Source organism: Haliotis rufescens, unplaced genomic scaffold, assembly GCF_023055435.1.
Source record: "Haliotis rufescens isolate VD_foot unplaced genomic scaffold, xgHalRufe1.0.p SCAF_12, whole genome shotgun sequence".
NCBI classification, from domain to species: domain Eukaryota; kingdom Metazoa; phylum Mollusca; class Gastropoda; order Lepetellida; family Haliotidae; genus Haliotis; species Haliotis rufescens.
Window position 1 is genome coordinate 6373046 of NW_025963802.1, and position 21565 is coordinate 6394610.

The 21565-nt window shown below is 38.4% G+C and overlaps 1 protein-coding gene across 1 annotated transcript; it reads left to right on the forward strand.

Annotated features, from left to right (window-relative positions):
- The first annotated feature begins 296 nt into the window (after positions 1–296).
- Positions 297–14112, forward strand: LOC124141307. Its single transcript, XM_046509279.2, has 15 exons — positions 297–431; positions 3926–4065; positions 4640–4720; positions 5484–5613; positions 6215–6408; positions 8247–8384; positions 8581–8798; positions 9774–9977; positions 10353–10514; positions 11265–11429; positions 11842–11946; positions 12247–12451; positions 12675–12937; positions 13437–13585; positions 13944–14112. Exons 1-15 carry the CDS (start codon positions 388–390, stop codon positions 14047–14049), a joined length of 2304 nt encoding a protein of 767 aa, XP_046365235.2. The 5' UTR covers positions 297–387; the 3' UTR covers positions 14050–14112.
- The last annotated feature ends 7453 nt before the right edge of the window (positions 14113–21565 follow it).

The window sequence follows — 21565 nt, forward strand, 5'->3', positions numbered from 1 at the left end:
TGATATGTCAATTATATCAAGTTCTTTGATAGTGCAGGATTTCTGAACATACATCTACTGATACTTATATGTATAAAACGCTGGTTTCCAGTGAATGCAATTTCCATAAACTCTCAAACTATATCATATATAATTCGTATACATACAGTATCATTCCAGACAACAGCTGGTATGCATACATGTACCTTAACCTCATTCTAGTAAACAACCATACACATACAGTACACGCGTCACTCTTATAAACATCTGATGTGCTCACATACGCTATAACGACATTTGTGTTGGCCTGTGTTAAATTTAGGTAGGCCAGATTAAGTTGACCTATATCTGTAATATATTTAAGACGAAACTGACTTCTCGCTCATTATCTCCTAGGATGCAGCCAAAATGCATGGGATTTTAATCATAACAACATTTGCAGTGACGGCAACGTACGTATATGGTTGCATAAATTATTGCCTGTTCCCCCAATGTCATGCATTGTTATGTCGATATTACAGTGAGTAATCAGTCATTTGTATCGTGGACGATCAGCTTGAATTTGGATGCGAAGTCACAGTGACTAAGTGGTCAAACCGAAAAGTGCTGACATACAGGTAATCATAAAGAGTTAATCTGGGATTCAGACCCACGATCAGCCTCATCCTGACTTGTTTTAACGGACGAACAGCACGGCGATGCTATAGCGGATGTCGACATATTACAATGGTTCTGTACACAGTAAGATGCAACTATTGTACTTCTCGGCAGGACGAAGATATTGATGATACTGATGATAATTTAACGATTCATATCATGCCTCTTTTAATTGATAAATACTTGTGCATACATACAATGTACTGTTCTTATAACTTTTTCCTGCTGTTAAGTGAAATGCAAACGTACCTGGTCAATTGCGAGGCAGATAGACGTGATATTATGTTTTAACTTAATATGTCCTGTTTTACTTGTAAAATATGGTATAATTAGTTACCAAATTTCAAACGTCATTTCACAATAAAATATTGGCGAAATATATAGGCCAATAAGACAAAGTCAAAAACTAGTCCAGAACCGATCCCAAACAAACTGTTTAAATTAGATCTTAATAAACATGTCTTATCTTGTTGTCATGTCTTTAATCCAAAACAAGGCCAGCTGACTCCTTCACATTACTGACATAAATGTTCCGATCAACATATGTGAAGTCTGAATGTTAACCATTGTATACTCCAAATCTGCCGTAAGAGGCGATTAACGGGATCGCGTGGTCAGGCTCGCTGACTTGGTTGAAGCATGTCATCGATCCCAATTGGGTGGATCGATGCTCATGATATCAATCACTGGATTGTCTGGTCCAGACTCGATTATTTATAGACTGCCGTCATATAGCTGTAATATTGCTTGGTGCGGCGTAAAACAACCAACCAACCAACCAACCAATCCAAATCTACATGTATTTCCCATCCATTAAAAGAAAACACAGTATAATAAACATACAGATTCTACATTGTGTAATGACATCATGTGCTAAAGAATGGTGTTACTTGCAAGTGAACCTAACTACTCCCCCCCCGACACCCCCCCCCCCCCCCCCCCCCCCCGACGGAAAGTTTTACACTTCGAAGATGTTTGTTGATGCCCGTACAAGGTTACTTTGTATTATTTCTTTACAACATACCTCTTTTCACTTGCTTTAAATGATTTCCGTGACTGAATTGGTTGTTTCAGAGACAACCCTAAACACTAAGGTTTAATACCATTTCCTGCCATAATAGTTCACCTCTACAGACATCGGACTGAACAGAGAACTGTACACTACACAAACAAAGATATGAGTCTGGAAATGTCATTGAGTTATCATTTACAAAACTGTGATCAATTCGTACTTTGAAATCAGCGTTTACGCAGAACTACATGATATAGCCGTGATATAAGCTTTTCCCAACCAAGGGTGAAGATGCGTCAGTTGTAATGCCACAGCATTTCGATCACACCAGACTGTAAAACGACAAACCAGTCAATAATATCATGGGCAGCGATGACCAGTGGAAAATAAATAGCTTGAGCAGTGGTGGCCAGTATCTGATATTTAAGCTACAATGTTAGGTGAATACTATCATGAGCTACCAAGACAAGTGGAAAATAAATAGCTTGAGCAGTGGTGGCCAGTATCTGCTATCTAAGCTACAACGACAGGTGAATACTGTCATGAGCTACCATTACCAGTGAAAAATAGATAGCTTGAGCAGTGGTGGTCAGTATCTGATATCTAAGCTACAATGATAGGTGAATACTATCATGAGCTACCAAGACCAGTGGAAAATAAATAGCTTGAGCAGTGGTGGCCAGTATCTGATATCTGAGCTACAATGACAGGTGAATACTGTCATGAGCTACCAAGACCAGTGGATAATAAATTGCTTGAGCAGTGGTGGTCAGTATCTGATATCTTAGCTACAATGACAGGTGAATACTACCATGAGTTACCAAGACGAGTGAAAAATATATAGCTTGAGCAGTGGTGGTCAGTATCTGATATCCTAGCTACAATGACAGGTGAATACTGTCATGAGTGAGTGAGTGAGTGAGTATGGTTTTACGCCGCTTTTAGCAATATTCCAGCAATATCACAGCGGAGGACACCAGAAATGTGCTTCATAACATTGTACCCATGTCAAGTCAAAGTCAAAGTCAAAGATGTTTATTGTATCAAAGGCCATCGGCCCATATACAAGTTCAGATAAATACAGTGGGTGAGAATTTACAGATTGGGAGATACAACAAAAATTATATAAATATAACATTCATTTAACAATCGGTGATAATCATGAGGACTTTCTAGGGTGAGGTAATTAAAATTATGAATTTCCACTCAACATGTTATTTCGTAGTTCCATCCCATGTTTTACAAATAAAGACAGTTTAAAGATTACATCGGCATCATTCGATGACAAAATAGAAACAAAAGCTATTCTACTCGTCTTAGATAAGAAACATTCTGGTATATATTTAGTACGTAATTCTGCATAATAAGGACATTTAAAGGTAAAATGTATTTCGTCTTCTATTGCAGAGTTACAGAATGGACAAATTCTTTGTATTCTTTCAAGTGATATATTCCGTCCATAGTTAATCATAAGTTTTGACAAGCCAAGTCTGTATTTAATATATCCATTTCTTAGGTGACTATTTGTTAAAACTGATAGAAATTTTTCTGGCTCTAATAGAGTCTTAAATGTTCTGTACAAATCATAACGTGAACTGTTTTCCAAGTTGCATTGCCACCCTTGATAGAACATATTTATTGCTATTTTACGAAAATCATTTAGAAATAAATGTTGATCACCAACAGATTGGTTAAGCCATATATACCCATATCCATGTGAGAATAATAGTGTCCTAATATGCGATACCCATGTAACCTTACCGATACTATCTAAATGAAAGAGCATGTTATAAGCTGTTTTCGGAAGCCGATGTCGGGAATCGAATCCGGGTCTTCGGCGTGACGAGCGAACGCTTTAACCACTAGGCTACCCGACCGCCCCGAATGCTATCATGAGCTACCAAGACCAGTGGAAAATAAATAGCTTGAGCAGTGGTGGCCAGTATCTGATATTTAAGCTACAATGATAGGTGAATACCGTCATGAGCTACCAAGACCAGTGAAAAATATTTAGCTTGAGCAGTGGTGGTCAGTATCTGATATCTAAGCTACAATGATAGGTGAATACTGTCATGAGCTACCAAGACCAGTGGATAATAAATAGCTTGGGTAGCGATGACCAGCATAGACATCGGTGATCGGTGACCAACAAAATGAACTACGACGGCCAGTCAATAATAAAACGATGACCAGATCCCAATTGTAGTGGGTGACCTTAAACACTTGAGCACAACTAAGTTTATAAATGTCGTATTACGGATTCTTCTACATGTCTAGTGTTGCCGCCGCTGTCTGTAACAACGAGTGTAACTGGAACGGACGGTGCATCAAAAACAACTGTCAGTGTTTTCAGGGATTCTACGGCAACGACTGCAGTGGTGATTGTGGATGTCAAGGCTATGGACGCTGTGCCAGTGGTACACATGTAACATTTATATCAATTTCAAATATTATCACAAAAATCGGAAAGCTGAATATTTTCAAGTGAAGAATTGGTTTGATGACGCCCTATATATTCGTTTTAAAATTGTACAGAAAATGTTTAAAATCACACTTAGTTTGTATATTACAAACGTTAAAAAGTATGTTGCTTTTGGCTTCGTTATTTGATGTCGATTGCTTTTGTTTTCATGCCGAAGTATAACAAATGCCTTGCGTTTATCGAAACGGTAAATCTGATAATTTGGATATATATCTAGTTTTAAGTAAATCTGTGAAACATAATTACTGGTGATTGTAGTTTCCTTTCACGACATATGTAAAAATGTATATTTTGATCAAGTCACCGTATGGCTGAAATATTTCCGACGTGACTTTAAAGTTTAATTCCCTTCGTTTTGGCGCATGTGCAAAATATTAACATCGCCAACCCTCGTTCGAAGTTGATTGCAAAACGTTTTCAGATTTAAGTATCTCGCACTCTATAACACAGAATAATATAATAATTTAAGCAACTTCAGTTGAAACGGTTCATTAATATATGACTGACAGACCAAACTTGCCTTTGTGCCGACGGATGGAAATGGAACCCGACTCAACATAAATGTGCGTGGGACTGCCAATGTATGAACGGTATGTTTAAATTTGGTATATTTAGTGATACACGCTCATGTCTTTGTGTGGTGTGGGAATTCTAACTGGAATTCTGAAACAGATCCTCTTCGCACTTTACTCATGATCAAAACTTCAGTAAATAGTTTTCTTGAGTACAGTGAAATATTCCTTGATCTGAAATGTTTTATTGTGATACAGCATTAAATTAATTTCCTGTTTTGAATTTGATGTTAACGTATCAGTCAGTATGTCTAACTTGCGTGACTGTGATGTAATGACAACATAACTTAGGCCACCAGTAAGACATCATTTAAAAGTACTCTTATGGGAAGTATACATATATGTACACTTTCGTAACCCTTAATACTTTGAATAATTCATGGTTAACACAAATGTCTGGTTAATCGAAAGACGACACAAATATAACATGGCGGATACTATTAATGTCACTTTATCTCAGCTGTCGTTTTGATTATTACCGAATCGAATACTGAATGTTCGATTTAGCGAGGATTCATCTGTAGAGTGTAAGCACATTACTTCGAGTAGAAACGGGTTAGTATATTAAAAAGCCTTACGTGTTTATACAACAAGTAGAAACAATTAAAACACAGACCTATTCCAGGTTACACATTCAAACGAAACCATTTCGATAGCACTGAAACTTTAATCGTTTACACAGGAAAAAACAACAAAACAATAACGATGGTTCCACAAACATTGCACAAAAACATTAATATTATCAAGATGTTACAATTTCTAAACCATTTCTCTACTGAAGGCGAGTCTTGTATCGGCCCTGGGGAGTGTGGATGTACCCTGAAATGCAAATATGGCGCCTGTCGTAATGGTCAGTGTGTGTGCTGGGAAGGATACAAGGGAGTTGACTGCTCACAGTATGATTCTAGCATGTAAGTTTGTATCTGACCAGCAGTAAAACCGACAAAAGTCATACTATACATACCTGGTAAAGAACATGAACATAAGTAAGTACACAACAGCACATAATGAAATTAACGTGTTACTTTTCGTGAAGAAGGAACATATGAGAGACAAAAGGAAGTCCGGACACAACGGTAAATTTTTGGGGTTAAATTACCTTTAAAATTACCTTTAAAAACATATAATGAAAAAGAGTATAGTGTCTACATTGACTTTCTTCATGTTCAGACTGTAGTTATCTAGATTTGCCATCTATATTACTTACTTGCTTACATGGGCTATATTTGATAGATTTGTTTCAGGGTCTGTTTGACATACTAACCTACTTGATGAACATGTCGTAACATGTATGTTGATGGCTGCAAAGTGCCTATTGTTTATACAATTACTGTCGTTTGAGGGCCAGATTTACGAACAAGCATGCACTGGTGGACATGAACGTAGGTCGTTAATGCGTACATGTATCTCTTGTTCATAATGACGTGCAAAAACAATTCCCGTGCAAAAATGAAGCAGTAAATTTGAACGTTGGTGGTTGATATTTCTTTGTTTCCGTCGTTTGTCCTCCAGAATGATGAACAAGGATGTGGCGGTAGGCATGAACTTGGGTGGAATCAGCTACTACTCCTCTGAGGTGAAGTTCGTGGACGTCCACAAGCTGTCCCAGCAGTGGGTCACGGAGAGAGATGGACGACATGATTGGAACACTAATGAACAGGACACGCTACACTTGAGGGCAGATGGCTACCCAGCTAGTCTTGAACGTACGTTGAACAGGTTGTGTCTTGCACATGCAGGCTTGAATGAACGTTGTGATAACACTAGTCCACGCGTTTAAATCACATGGGAAAAGGTTGACGTATAACTATATGTTCATTTAAGAATTGAACGTCAGTTTGGATGGGTTCATTGAAGTGTGAACGATTGAACGATTTAAAGCGCTGGTTAAACTGTGTGAACCTCCGAGCTTGCGAAGAGGTTCACACGAAAGTTTAACCAGCGCTTTAAATCGTTCACACTTCAATGAACCCATCCAAACTGACGTTCAATTCTTATAATTTCATACTTTGTAGTTTACTGGTCTCGCCAAATGATATCGTAACAATGTTTGCTTAAATTTGAAGTCCTCTGGTTTCACCGAAGAACATTGCAACAATGTTATTTCGTCGGTATTTGTTGGCTCTCGGTCACATACGTTTCCCCACTCATACTCAGTTACGCAAAGAAAAATAGTTCTTTGAATATATACAACATAATCTGGAAATATGTCAACATAATTTCATTCTCTGAAAAAAATTGACAAACAAAATATTTTGGATAAATCAAATTTTAAAAATAGGTTACAGGAAGGTGAACAAAAATATAAACATGACCTCCATGCGCCGAGGTGAGGTCAACCTTCAAGCGCGGATTATATATAACGTCACATAAGTTTGTAAAGAGGTGCATTTCGAGTCGAACGTGAGGAAGAAATTTATACATACTGTTGTTGAAAATGACGTTTATGAAGCAGTTATGGAAAACACCCAAACGTGTGAACACTCTCATGGCACTAGCAAATTGGGAATATCACCGATTTATGAATGTGTTGCTTGTGTTTGGATAATCGCAAACCAATTCGGGCGATGCGGAATGGACTGGTGGGGATTGAACCGAGTGCTCTGAAACTTGTGTGTTTTTGTGTTAATTTTCAACGTCAGGGTGTGTTATATTTGGAGTTTGGGATTTGTCGCGTGTGCTGTAATACCTTGCTTAGCTGGTGTTTCTTGTCACCTAAGATGGACCAACTGTATGACCCGATGCCAGCTTCAATTCTGTGCCCCGTCACTCCTCATGTGCCGCCGCTTCTCGGCCTAGAATGCATGGAGAAGGTCGGCCAACTCAGAAACCGGAATAGTAGATTTATAAATCCGTCTACGGATATTTTCTCGTCTCCGATGACCAATCGGTAAAACAGGTAGGCAAGGTTGTTTTTTTTCTGTTTTAATTTAAGTTTCTTTCCTTACCTTTTTATATGTTTTATGGTTTCTCAAAATCTTAGATTTTTTCCCGATACGATAGTGAATCGGGTTTTAGTTTGCGATTGACGGCAGGGTACGACATTGTTTTCATTGTTGCTAGATTCCCGACATTTCCGAAAACAAGGCATCAAGGTCAATATCGCTCAATTAATCAATTTCGTTCACCTCTGTAATTTTACAGAATTATTTTTCTTTACCTGCGTTATTAGTGTTGAAAGATAACCACTCCATATCCAAATCACCGTAAGGACAATCCATTTTGTAGCTAGAAGACATCAAACACCAGAAATGTATTTATTTATAAGTCAGATGACATGTTACACGACCAGGCAAAAATACTTAATTAATTACATTGCTGATAAATGTAGGGCTTGAAAAAGAAAATAGAAAAACGAGTTGATTGTAAACACCGATCGAGAATTCGGGGAAACCCAGGAAAGTAGTTCCGGCAAAAGTTCAGCCAATCAGCATGAAAGAAACAGTGTAAACTTCAAAGTATGAAATTATTATATGACTACGTAATTGATACTTATACAATTTGCTAACTTTCTCCAATTTCATATCAATTTATTTGTTTCCAGCTGGACAGAAACTTCTGCAGTTAATGTTCAGAGGTTTTGGACCACATGAAGAGATGGGGAATTTTACTGCACTGTATGATGGCGAGGGGATTATAGACTTTGGACTTACTGAAGAACACATTCTTTATGATGGAAAAGGTAGCACTGGATGATTTAACAAAACGTGATAAACAGCATATGCAATTCAAGTATCTTTACATTATACACAGCTGTGAGATATACTTCATATTATTTTATTGAAGTTAAAGAATTCGTAACTACGTTAAAAATAACCCTTGAGTGAATTACATGTTTCAGAATCTAAATACGTTTCTTGAACTGTTCTTTATTCAAGGTCGCATGGTTGTTAGAATGCCAAAGATTGGTTCAGGGGGCTTCACCCTGACGATCCATAAGACGAATCCGAAGAATCCATTAAGGAACATCCGAGTTCTTATCCCAGGCTACGAGAATGTGTACGATCGGTTCCCATTTCACCCAGCCTTCTTAGAAAATCTCAAACGATACTCCGAACTCCGTTTCATGGACTTCTTGTCTACCAACGGTCATAAGGTGACTTCCATTCAATATTATAGTCTAATCAGGATATGGATATTGAGGATGGGCGATGAATACATCAATGTTCTGTTTGGGTGTAAGGATACACTCAAGTGATCACAGACACACAAGGGTCGTTTTCGTCAGCTGTGGCATGGTGACTACGAGATGTTTCCGTTTCGTACATTCTAATTAGATTAATATACTCTCCAAAACAGTAGGGATTACTCGAACATACCAGATGATAACAGAAATATCTGTTGGTATCGAGTGATGGTAATGGGTGGATAAAATAGGAAGGAATGTGTGTGACATGATAATCGACAGAACGTGTTGGCGGTGTATTGTAAGGGAAAAGAAACATGGAAATGAACGTTTAAGATGACTTGATCCATAATCTGTCACCCTCATTCCCACGATTGGTCAAACATTCGTTTATACTTAGCCGCATGGCTCGAGTCAATCTCCCAATGACAACATGAGGGAGTCGTGCCACGCCCGGCCAAGTTAACACGAAAGGTGGCCCTTGACGTCGGCGTAAGGTCTCCCGATCATGTCCTAGACGTGCCTTCTGAGGGAAAGATCATGACACATGTCTGGTCATTGCATACTGGATATGATTAATTTTATTAATTTTGCTGCTGGCGAGAATACTGTTAACATCGGCATTACATCGCCTCAACCCCAACCTAAAATAACATTTTAGAAACCCCAACATATCTAGGCTTTAGTTTGCGCTCCGCTGAGGGCGGTTGGGGTAGACTAGTGGTTATAATGTTAGCTCCTCACGCCAGGGGCCCGGGTTCGATGCCTCACATTGGTACAATGTGTGAAGCCCATTTCTGGTGTCCCCTAGCGTGATATTCCTGGAATATTGCTAAAAGCGGTGTAAAGCCATACACACTCACACGAATGACTGAACACTGGCATATTAGGAACCGAAACATCTTTCTATTCTTTTAACAAACTTCTATGTGATATCATCTGCAGCCAGAGCCAACAACATGGGCTGACCGTAATACCCCTGATTCTTACACCCAAGAGGGGTCACGTGGCGGGGCCATCGAGTACATGATACAGCTAGCCAATACACTGGGAGCAAATCCTTGGTTCAACATTCCTCATGCTGCAACTGATGACTACGTCAAAAACTTTGCTCAGCTGGTGAAGCAGACACTGAGGCCTGACCTGAAGGTGACCCATGTCATTTACTCGTATCAAGGTGTTCAGAACTGGATTTTCAGTTTTGGTATTGACATGCAACAATAGGGTCGAAACCACGACTGCAATCCAAAATAGGTTTGAACTATTTAAGAATGAGTTGATACATGTATATAAAATATGAACTGAATAACATTCATGGATTTCTGGAAGCCATTTAATGTAGTAAATTAATGTATACAGTTTGAATGACACAGAAATCAGGAAATTTAACATGTAACCTAACATTGATACAACTATAGGCAAATTATATGAAGTCTTCTAATGTGATTGATGCATTTCGAATGCAAAAACTTCTGAATTACTAGACTTTTTTTACTGATAGTATGATGGTGTGGATGTTTGTAGGTGTACCTGGAATACTCCAACGAGGTATGGAACGGTATATTCCGACAGACTAAATACTCACGCGAGCAGGGTCTCAAGCTGAATCTTGACTCTCAGCAGTGGAAGGCAGGACAGATTTACTATGGCAGAAGATCAGCTGAGATTGTTGACATCTGGAATCAGGTAGGTCTTATGAGTCCTTCCCTTATTTATAACCCTCGCGAGGACCTGGGTTAGAGATCGCCAGTATTCTATTGTGTAAGTAGAGGCGACTTAATAAGATGAGTGGACAGACTCAGTGACTTGATTGTTTGGGTGTCACCTTGCCCTGATGACGTGGGACTTTGCTCATAATATCAACCACCGGTTTGTCTGGCTCAAACCTATTTACCGGCCGCTGTGATATAGCTGGGGTGTTTCTACCTGTGACGTAACAACAAAAACATAAGAAACACAAAGAGTTCTAATGATATATTCGTATTCGCAGCGAAACTTGTTGTGTATTTTAATAACTATAAATAACATCAGCTGTGCAAAAATCGGTCGAGTATGTCATTCCCATACGGTAGTGTCCGTTGTAAATTAAGTTCTGGCTGGCCGCAGAAAACATTCTACAACAATGCAGGAAGTAATTTTCTCTCAATACTTTGACGTTCAGAAATTTGGTCAGTTTGGGCCTGGGCCTAGTTTTATCACACATGATATATCTAATTTACGTGCAACAACATTTGGATATGAACACGAAAACCTAATGTGGTTAATTTGCTTTGTTAACAACGTGAAATTACCAACACAGTGTTGCAGGTATCAGTGGATCCTCAGATCAAAATATGCCCAATGTCACACATGTCTATAGATATTTCAAATGATACATGAAAATACGTGAAGCGTTGCCTAATTGTTTCCAGGTATATAATTGTGATGTAATTTCAGGTGTTCGGATCTGACAAGGACAAGCTGTACCCTATTTTTGCATGGCAGACAGGGTACAAGGACTATTACAGACAGGCGGTGGCGGCCCTGGGAGATAAGATAAAAAAGTTCAAGGCCCTTGCTCTCACGGGCTACTTCAACTGCGATCAGGCTGCCGACAAACACGTAGGTGCCAAGTTTGATAAAGCAATTGAAAAATAAACGTGACAGCAACTCGAAATCGCATATTGTGCCATGGAACAGTGTATTATAAACATAAAGCTACACTTTCAGTACAATTAAAACACTGATAGCAGTATTGACATTAGATGCTGGAATAATCCCTACACCCTGAATGAATCATTTTATCTCAGCAGGGCGTATTTGATAGTCGTTATTATAAAGACAATTTGACGGAGAAACAATTAATTAGACTTTCTATTCAAAGTTTTGTATTATGCGATCATCTGCTTAGCTTCCAGTTGAGGTGAATCAAAGCAAACCATGGTTTGATAAATTCTTTAGGATGTCTGTCGTTCAGTCTACCCAATGCCCTTGATGTCTGACAGTTTTGTAGTCGTGTTGTATTGTGTTTCAGGCAAAGGAGATCGTGTCCATGTCTATGTCTCAGATTCAGGATCTGTGCAAGAAAGATGTCCCAGACATGGAAGATTATCTCCATTACTACTTAAACATGTCCAAGGTGAACCATACAATCACATGCAAGCAAACACATCACTACCTGACTAACACAATTTAAAAAGGTATTCCAAACATGGCAGATTTATTCGAATAAGCAATAGAAACCTTCCACAACAGATGTTTTGCTCAATTTTGTTACTGAGAAGAAAATGAATGACGACAATATAAGAGCTACATCCCTACAAGTAGATATGTTATCTGGCGCAGTATGCCAGTATCACCCTCTCCCATACTTGATTCAGTGACTTTTGCATTTTGCCAGTTATACACCATGTCCACTGACTGGTGCATCTGTTGTCAGAGTCACGGCCTGCAGCTGGTAATGTACGAGGGAGGACCAGGAGTGATGGAGAGTGGTGCCATAGCTCACTTCGGTCAGCACACACAGGCAGTGACCGACAAGGCCATTGCCTTCAACAAAGACAGCCACATGGAACAACCTATCATTGACATCATGGACACATGGTTCAAACTCGTTACACAGGATCCGTCCAACAAATCACCTGGTAACACATATGACCATTATATATTTTAGAGGTGCATTGTAACAGCTCTATGCATCCATAATTACACAGAATAATACTATACATTGGATGTAAACGTGTTGTAAAGATACGGGCAAGCTGTGAATACATTATTAGTATTTTAATATGATATCGCTGATACAAGAAATCCCTCAACACTTTCTAAAATACACTTGGATCTGACTCTTTAAATTTAATTTATCAGGAGGTCTATTTAATTACTTCTCCTACACAAGTACACCCTCCAAGTACGGAAGTTGGGGGATGTTGGAGTACACGGGAGAGGATCCAAAGACAGTGCCAAAATTCAGGGGAGTGCAACGGTTTATCACAGACCATTACAAGTCAAATCCCCTAGGTCCTAAGTGCAGCTTTGTGAAAGCAGGAGCCTTGGCGTATGGGTGTTTCCAGCAGACCACTGGAGTTTTTAAGTGTGGACAGTCTGACAACAATGGCCGGTCTTGGAGTGTAAGTGCAGCTGATACATAATATATAAGTTAACCATGTAATTACTCTTAAAAGAGTTATTGATCATGAGTTGGGTTTAACGCTGATTTGAAAGTATTTCAGTTTTACGAGGGTAAATAAAAAAGTTAGTGACTCCTAGATATAGGTTTGTGTTTTGTCAGGTTTGTAGAAACCTTGGAAGACATAACAACAAAGTCAACCAGAGAATATGACAGGGTGAGGAAAAATGCAAACATGGCGATAGCTTCTTTGATAGGCATTTAGAAGTATAACGTAAGGGTGAGATTTATGGATGAACAACTTGTAATAAAGAAGTTGTTCATCCATAAATTTTAACCGTAACTTAATGGCGAAAGCTGATAAGTTAGTTCTGATTAGGAACCATGTATTAAGTATACATATATGATATGTGGATGTGTGTGAGTAAATGTGTAGTATGCTTATGCTTATCTCAAGTAACACATGAATATCAATATATTCTTCACCTTGTGTTGTCCAGTTCTACCCAAGTTTCAACCAGTCACAGGGAGAGTTTTTGGTTCTCGACGGCTACAACCCCAAAACGTTCTCTCTTTATGTGCGTCTGACGGACACCATGGGTGCCAATAGCTACTACGTGTACAACATTCGAGGCATGAAATGGAGCACGTAAGTAAATGACTTCGTAAATACACGAACGTATAGTCATTTTCTAGTTGTATTATTAGGTAACGAAACTGCAAACGATACAGTTAAAAACACAACGTATAGGAATACAGCTGTTATCACAGACTGTTAAAGTTCCGTGAAGTAACCTCCTTTTTCATTTCCCCTTAAGATTCAAGCGTGAAGTAAACCCTTCCGTTTAGCTCTCAAGAACGTCAATGTGAGTGTAAACATCTATTCACATTAGACTTATAATGGCAGTCACCTTCATGTCTTCAGTAATCCTGACAGCAACGTAAATCCATGACATAGCCATGGCATGTATGTTTTCTGTTTGAATATACGTAACGTATTAATTCAGTTTGCAGGTGTTTAGATATTACGAAGAAGAAGCTGCATACGACCTTCTGCCACGACTTCCCAACGGGGTCTATGACAATCTCGATGCGCATGCCCACTGCGCCTGATGTAGCTGGTATATGCAATATACAATATATACAATATCAAGTAAAACCATATCACAACACACATTCAAGAATTGTGTGTTAATATTCATGCCATCTTTTTAGGAATTATAAGACCAGATTTAGTGTCAACCACTAGTTAGTCTAGTCCAGACTTGAATATTTACAGACCGTCACGATACTCGCTTTCTGCAGTTAAAACACTATCCACTATGTTTATTATAACTTGTTCATGTACACGTCAATCCTTCCTCCTGCAACTGAAAACAGAAAATGTACAATTACCCCATCTACTACCCTTTCTACTTCTTGTAAATATCCCCGACCGCGTCATACCAAAAGACGTTAAAAGATGGTACTTGTTGTTACCCTGTCTGGCGCTCGGCATTTAGGAGCTAAAACACGGACTGGTCGGCTCGGAGTCAGTATACTGTGTCTGAGTGGGGTATTCATGTTAAACTGCGGCATGGTATCTCAGTGAGCTAGCACCATAAATCGGCATCAGTCCGGACTAGTACAAGCAGCCACACAAACACACATACTTACATGCACGTCGCTATATAAGTGCAATAATCTTGGACGCGACGTTAAACCCCATTTCACCTCACCTCACCTTTTGTAAATATGTGACATGTATACACCCATTTTATTCTTGTAAGTATGTAGTAAATATACACCAACATTATTTGTAAATATGTGATATATGCACCGACATAATTCTTGTCAGTATGAGATATATATACACCCACATTATTCTTGTAAATGTGTGATATACGCACCACATTATTTGTAAATATGTGATATATATGAACCCATATAATTCTTGTGAGTGATATATAAACCTACACCATTCTTGTACATATGCCATATATATACACCCAAATCATTCTTCTAGATGTGACATATATACGCCCATTTATTGTAAATTTGTGATATGTATACACCCACATCATTCTGGTAAATGTGATATATAAACACACCCACCTTATTCTTGTAAATATGTTATCAAATATATGCATACATACATGTCATTTTAACAAATATATGGTATGTATACACACATGTCATTATTCTAAACATAGAATACTTATACACATGCGTCATGGTTCTTGCTGAGTAAATAAAAACTTGCTGATTATACAGACGCCAATCTAGTAGACACCTGATGTGTATACGAGTACATACACGTCATTCCAGTTAACATCTGATATGCTCAGAAACATGTGATGACATCCGAAATATGTAATCTTTACAACATAAAATCAGATATCTGCCTAGGAGTTACATAGACTAGAGTATACCTACCTCGTGGAATCACTTTGATGGGGTGGTCAGGCTCGGTGAATTTATTGATAGCGTGTTATCGTACCCTGACGGCACCCTGGTTCCTGGGGGCCAACACAAAGGTAGCATTGTGGTTAAAGCGTTATCTCTTCAAGACGGAGACCCGCGTTCGACTCCCCACACGGTGGGTACAACGTATGAATCCTAATTTTGGTGTCCTCCGCCATGATATCAATTGAATATTGATAAAGGCGGCCTGAAACAATTCTCACTATGGGTGAATGTTTAATGAAAAATTTCATGTGTCGATCTTCAATCTGTATAATAAGAAATGAAGGTTTTAAAACATATGATAACGCACAGTATTCACAGTCAAAGTATTGAAGAAATGACACCCAATCGGCATTTCGTAAAAAAGATAAACCAGGCAAATAAGATTTGCCTATGCTTCCTACCTACATGCATATCAGTGAACAGTGAACAGTGAATTTAAATGCGTTAGTTTCAAAGACATCAGTCCTCATTGAAAAATGCCAACATACTACTATTACTATACTAATGTTGGTGTTGCTGCTACAATTACTATTACTACTTCTACTACTGCTTCTTCTTCTGCTGCTGCTGCTGCTTCTACTACTACTACTACTACTACTACTACTACTACTACTACTACTACTACTACTACTGCTGCTGCTGCTGCTGCTGCTGCTGCTGCTACTACTACTACTACTACTACCGATTATTATTGACGTTTCGAAATTTAACCACATTTGGAGGCTGGCATACCTACTCCAGTGTATAAATCACTTGTTTGAAACTGTTCAGGGGAAATTCTTTTCAATGGTACACGAGGGGGATTCTTTTATTTACATTTAGCAGTCCGAACTCTTTAAGACTTTAACACTGAACAAGGAATCTGAAACGTAGAAAAATATTATACAATGACATCTTTAGTTTACCGGTACAAGAAAAAAGATGATGTTTTACTTTGAAGATGTTACAGTTAAAACAGATTTTAATCAGAGAAAGGGGGCGGTCGGGTAGCCTAGTGGTTAAAGCGTTCGCCCGTCACGCCGAAGCCCCGGCCGGTTTGATTCCCGAAATAGGTACAATGTGTGAAGCCCATTACTGGTGTCCCCCGCCTTGATATTGCTGGGATATCGCTAAAAGCGGCGTAAAACCATACTCACTCACTAATAAGAGAAACCCGTTTGACTGTAGTCAGTCATAACTAGTAACGACTTTTTTAGTTGTTTCTAAATGCAGATGAAAGAGATGATACTGAATAGATAGTCAAAATAGTGTCCCCAGTTACCTCACAGATATTCCTTTCCATTATAAATAAAATTGTTGACGCAAAACAGACATACATGCAGTAAATAACGCGTGAGTAATCAGCTGAATGTCATCAAGTCATCGATCAAATATAGTTATATAGTAGTTATTACTCCTTGGCGTAATAAGAAACAATTACATGAGTATATGCACATTGAATTCATGTAGAGAATATTGGGATATTGGTATCAGCTCAAAGTGCTGTATCCTTGCTCTTATCAGTGAATGTCTTGTATGCAACATAATTGTACCAAACTCGCATAGCGTTGTTGTCTTGTTGTCAGGGTATATTTACAGCTTTTACATATAGAACGATTTCCCCAGTGGACGCTCATAGTTAACAAGATGTGCTTGACATTTAGGTGTCTGCATTTTCAACATGATACACTGCTGATTCGAATTCCATGTATAGTGAGTGTTGGCATCGCACATTGTTTCAATCAAAAAAGGTTTTTCCTTCGGAAGTTTATTCTAATTATAAAGAGGTTCCTTATTTATGCAAATTTGGGAAACATGGATTGATTTGACCCATCTAACAGTCAAACAAATGTTGACGATGTAAATTCCTAATAGCGTCCATTCTTGTTGCAATCTATTAAGACACAGTAGATTACGCAGTCAGGTTTGCTATATGTTCTACTTTGAACACCAGACAAGAAACATTATCGTAATATATGTGTTATTTGGTTCTGAATATAGTCACTGTCCCTGACGAACGAGAAACTGTGAAGTTCAGATAAAGAAGAAGCTGATAATGGCAGGCGTTGAAACATAAGTAATACCAACTTTTTTGAATGCTCAATACCTTTTAACAGTGATTTGTAAAAATACTTACTTATATTAGGACATATTTTACAATAGAATGGTAAACAATAAAGCACAATCGACAGTACATGTTCATTTAGCAACCGACAATAAGCTTCTGAAGGTGCGATTTAGGGTCATGTGTCTATGTGTTTTATGTGAATATGTACATGCCTGTTTAAATTAATTTTCAATTGCCATCAGAATAAATACAGTTTTCAAGAAAGATTTCTATAACCATAAGAAATCTCTACTGAAAGCAGAAATAGCTATCTGGCAGATCACTTGACCATATGAGGACGATATTTTGATAAATACTGATTTGATTAATAATGATCAGGGTTAGAATTGATCTTCCCCATCCGAATTGATCTTATGTTTGTCATTGCTGACTTGATTATTTACAGACCGCCGTCATATACCTGGAATATTACTGAGTGCGGCGTTAAACAACAAACAGAACAGACTCCAATTTCTTAATGCCTCTCAAATAAGTCATGTAGATGTGATAAAGCTAACATGGTGTTCAAAGCGGCGTAATGCCCACTTCACACATTCAATATAGGCTGCCGCCATCGTTCAAAATTGCGCCGTGCCTCTCACTTGTTTTTCCACCCTATCAGAAACGTGTATTTCTTTTTCGTGCAATGTACGCCATTAATTCAATCAGTTCTTATTGATCCTGAATGAAGAGATATATTGACCATCTTCCCGAGGCAAAGGCAAGGGCAAGGGCAAGGGCAAAGTCAATTAAGGTCCAGTTTCCCACCCTTGTGGAACTAGGCTCGAATTATGGAGTTATATTTAGCTGGACTAACGAGTCTATGCATAGTCCAATCAAAATTCCGTAATGAAATCGACATCCGGTTCATAATCAACATGGCAACTGCCATGCTGAATTCGTTCGATTACAGGATTTTCAGAGCATGTGTACCGTCAACTGGGCGTCGACACATATTTTCCAAATCTTTTCATGTTTGTAATCAAGGTGCGCGAGTGATTTGATGCAGTTCGCGAGGCAAAACCAGTTTTATAACTATAAGGATCTTTATTAACGATGAGATGACTGGTCGCTACCAATTTATTTGAAGCAAATGCAAGTGTTACGAGAGGTAGAATCTGATTGGATAGTAGGGGAGACACAGAAGTGACATAACTCGCAATGGCCACTGTTGACGCTACGATCGAGCCCAGCAATTCCAGCTTAGTTCGGCAAGGGTTAAAACAGTGAGCTCAAATCCCTTATCTGGGGAAGAGGAATATACTGAGGAATTCCAACATCATATCTAATGACGGCTCAAATCTAATTCGACTAAACTGGACCCTAAAGTGAACATGTGAGTTGCATTGTATTGTCGGCTCGTAAAGATCCGGGAATAGCTCTTTATCAATTCAAGCTTGTCGTGCTTGTCGTAACTAACGGGATCTGGTGGTCAGACTCACTGACTTGTTTGATGCATGTCATCGTATCCCAATTGCGTAGATCGATGCTCGTGATATCAATCTCTTGGTTATCTGGCACAGACTTGATTATTTACAGACCGCCGTCATATAGCTGAAATATAGAAATAATCGAGTCTGTACCAGAACATCCTGTTAATGATATGATGAGAATCGGACTACGCAATTGGTATACGGCGCCATGATTCAATCAGCAAACCTGATAAACCGATCCTTTAGTCGCCTTTTACGACAAGCATGGTCGCCTTTTACGTAAAGCATGGGTTGCTGAAGACCTATTCTAAACCGGATCTTCACGGGTGTAAAAGGTGTCAGTACTGCGGTAACACATTTAGTTATGTTTCTCCTCCGTTGACAACAATAACATTAAGATCATGCCTAAGATGTGGTAATTGGCGGATATCCTTAGACGTGTATTCACACATGAGTATCCATATATGAGCGTCCACATTTGACATGTGGTGCTTTTCCATTTTACGTAATCTCTTTACGGGGAAAAGGGGACGTTCATGCATCTCGCAGTGTTGTATAACGGTCATATAGCTGATAAAGAAACATGATTGAGGTACAATATTGATTGGTGTTCTCGAGTCTTGTACAGCATTATGGTATAAACAAATTACTGAAGTTACCCACAGACAGGGGTTCTGTATGAAACTGTTTCCCTGTTCTTTCAGATTTACTTTCTTGTCCGAGATAATGGTAATAATCTCATGTTCAATTTTGTTGTTTACTTGGATGGGTTTTTACGGCAGGACAACTCGAGGGGTGGAGTAGCTATATACGTTAAGGATAATATGTATGTCAAATATATGAATCAGCTGGTTGTCGTTGGTCTAGAGGCGATATTGGAATATGTTAAATGCAAAACCCGTGATAATTAATTAGTACTGTCAGTGAAGCGAGTGAAGCGTTTTGAGAACATTGATCAGTCACTTGGAAACGCATTTCATATGGATATGCACACTGTAATTGCAGGTAAAAAGTAATATAGGAATGCTGTATTAAATATACAATACGTGAATATTTTCAAATGGTGCATGGTCTTTCACAAATTATTAGAGAACCTACGAGAATCACCCAAAAGTCCGGTGACAGACGTTGATAGTGTACGGGACTGGGGTGTACTTGCAGTTTGTCGTGACCACTGTCCATTTTTTGTAAGCATAAAAGAATAATCTCTACATATAATTCCTTTAAACATACTCTGTAAAATTATTATTATTGTTCTGTAGCAATTTCGTGTGTGTGTGTGTGTGTGTGAGTGAGAGAGAGAGAGAGAGAGAGAGAGAGGGAGAGAGAGAGAGAGTGTGTGTGTGTAAGTGTGTAAGTGTGTGTGTGTCCGGACTAATGCCGCTTGTATAGTGCTAGCCTACTGAGATACCACGTCGCAGTTATAACACGTATACCCGACTTAGACACAGTATACCGCTTCCGATCCTTGTGTTAGCCCCTTTATGCCGAGCAGTAGACGGGGTAACAACAGATACTATCTTTTAACGACTTTTGGTATGACGCGGCTGGGGGTATCTTACCCCGGACCTTCCGTTCTGCGCGCACTTTCACTTAATCAAGACATTAATTAGATCTACAATTGTACTAAAAAAACAACAACAATAATAATTCCTTCTTAGTTATCGTTTTTCTTGTATTGAAAAAATTGGCCTACTCAAATTCAATTTTTTTACCCTTCAAACTTTTTATAAATTAGATTTCAACCAAGCGATGCTTGTATCACACGGCGCCCGAGTTGCGAATAATCGAAACTTACTTTGTGGAATTGTCTCAAGTCAATGTTTGTTGAAAAGGGCCTTTTTATATAACATTGTTTTGGGGAAAATATCTAACTAAATCTATCTTTTTAGTCTTTTAGGGATTTGTATGTGGGTAATTATTATGTTATACTTGTTAACCTAGTGGGAAGTATATCAAACCACGTGTGGCATGTTGCCTCGTGAATATGGAAAGTCTGTTACTTGTACTAATATGTATGTATCTTGCACGCCTAGTACAATCTGCCACTTTGGACTTTCATCCATCATTAATCAGACCAACTGTGATGTATCTCATTTGCTGTTTAAAGCTGCGTTGAAGTCAACTCACTCACTCGTGTGTGTGGTTCTTTCAAGTCAGGAAGCGTATAATCATATTTGTAAAATTCTTGGTGACATTTTGTGAACAACAATTATGTATAGGGTTCTCACATTTATATCTATAACATACTTGGCAAAGCAGAAAAACATTATGTTTAAAAATAGTTAATATCATTATTTTATCATGTACTTTATTTTAATGACTAAGATAAAGCTAGATTATCCTATTAATATAACAATCGATTGTTTAAGAAATGAAATATCAAACAGTTGTATTCACGTTATGTAATGCAATATGATGACATGTTTGTTTGTTGTTTAACGCCACACTTAGCAATATTCCATCTACATTACAGCGGTCTGTAAATAATCGATACTAATTCTAGTTTTAGAAACTAGTTTTGATGTGATGTAATATTAACATTTGTACAAGCACTATTTACTAACACGCTGTCAGAGTACATTCACAATGTGCTTGAACACGCGTGTGCAATTAAACAAGAAGCTGGTTGCAACATTCACGCAAGTCATAGCTTGTAGCC

Coding starts and splice junctions, on each gene's coding strand:
- LOC124141307 (XM_046509279.2), top strand. CDS start 388: ATGCATGGGATTTTAATCATAACAACATTTGCAGTGACGGCAAC. Junction 432..3,925: donor ACATTTGCAGTGACGGCAAC/GTACGTATATGG, acceptor CTACATGTCTAG/TGTTGCCGCCGCTGTCTGTA. Junction 10,515..11,264: donor TTGTTGACATCTGGAATCAG/GTAGGTCTTATG, acceptor ATGTAATTTCAG/GTGTTCGGATCTGACAAGGA.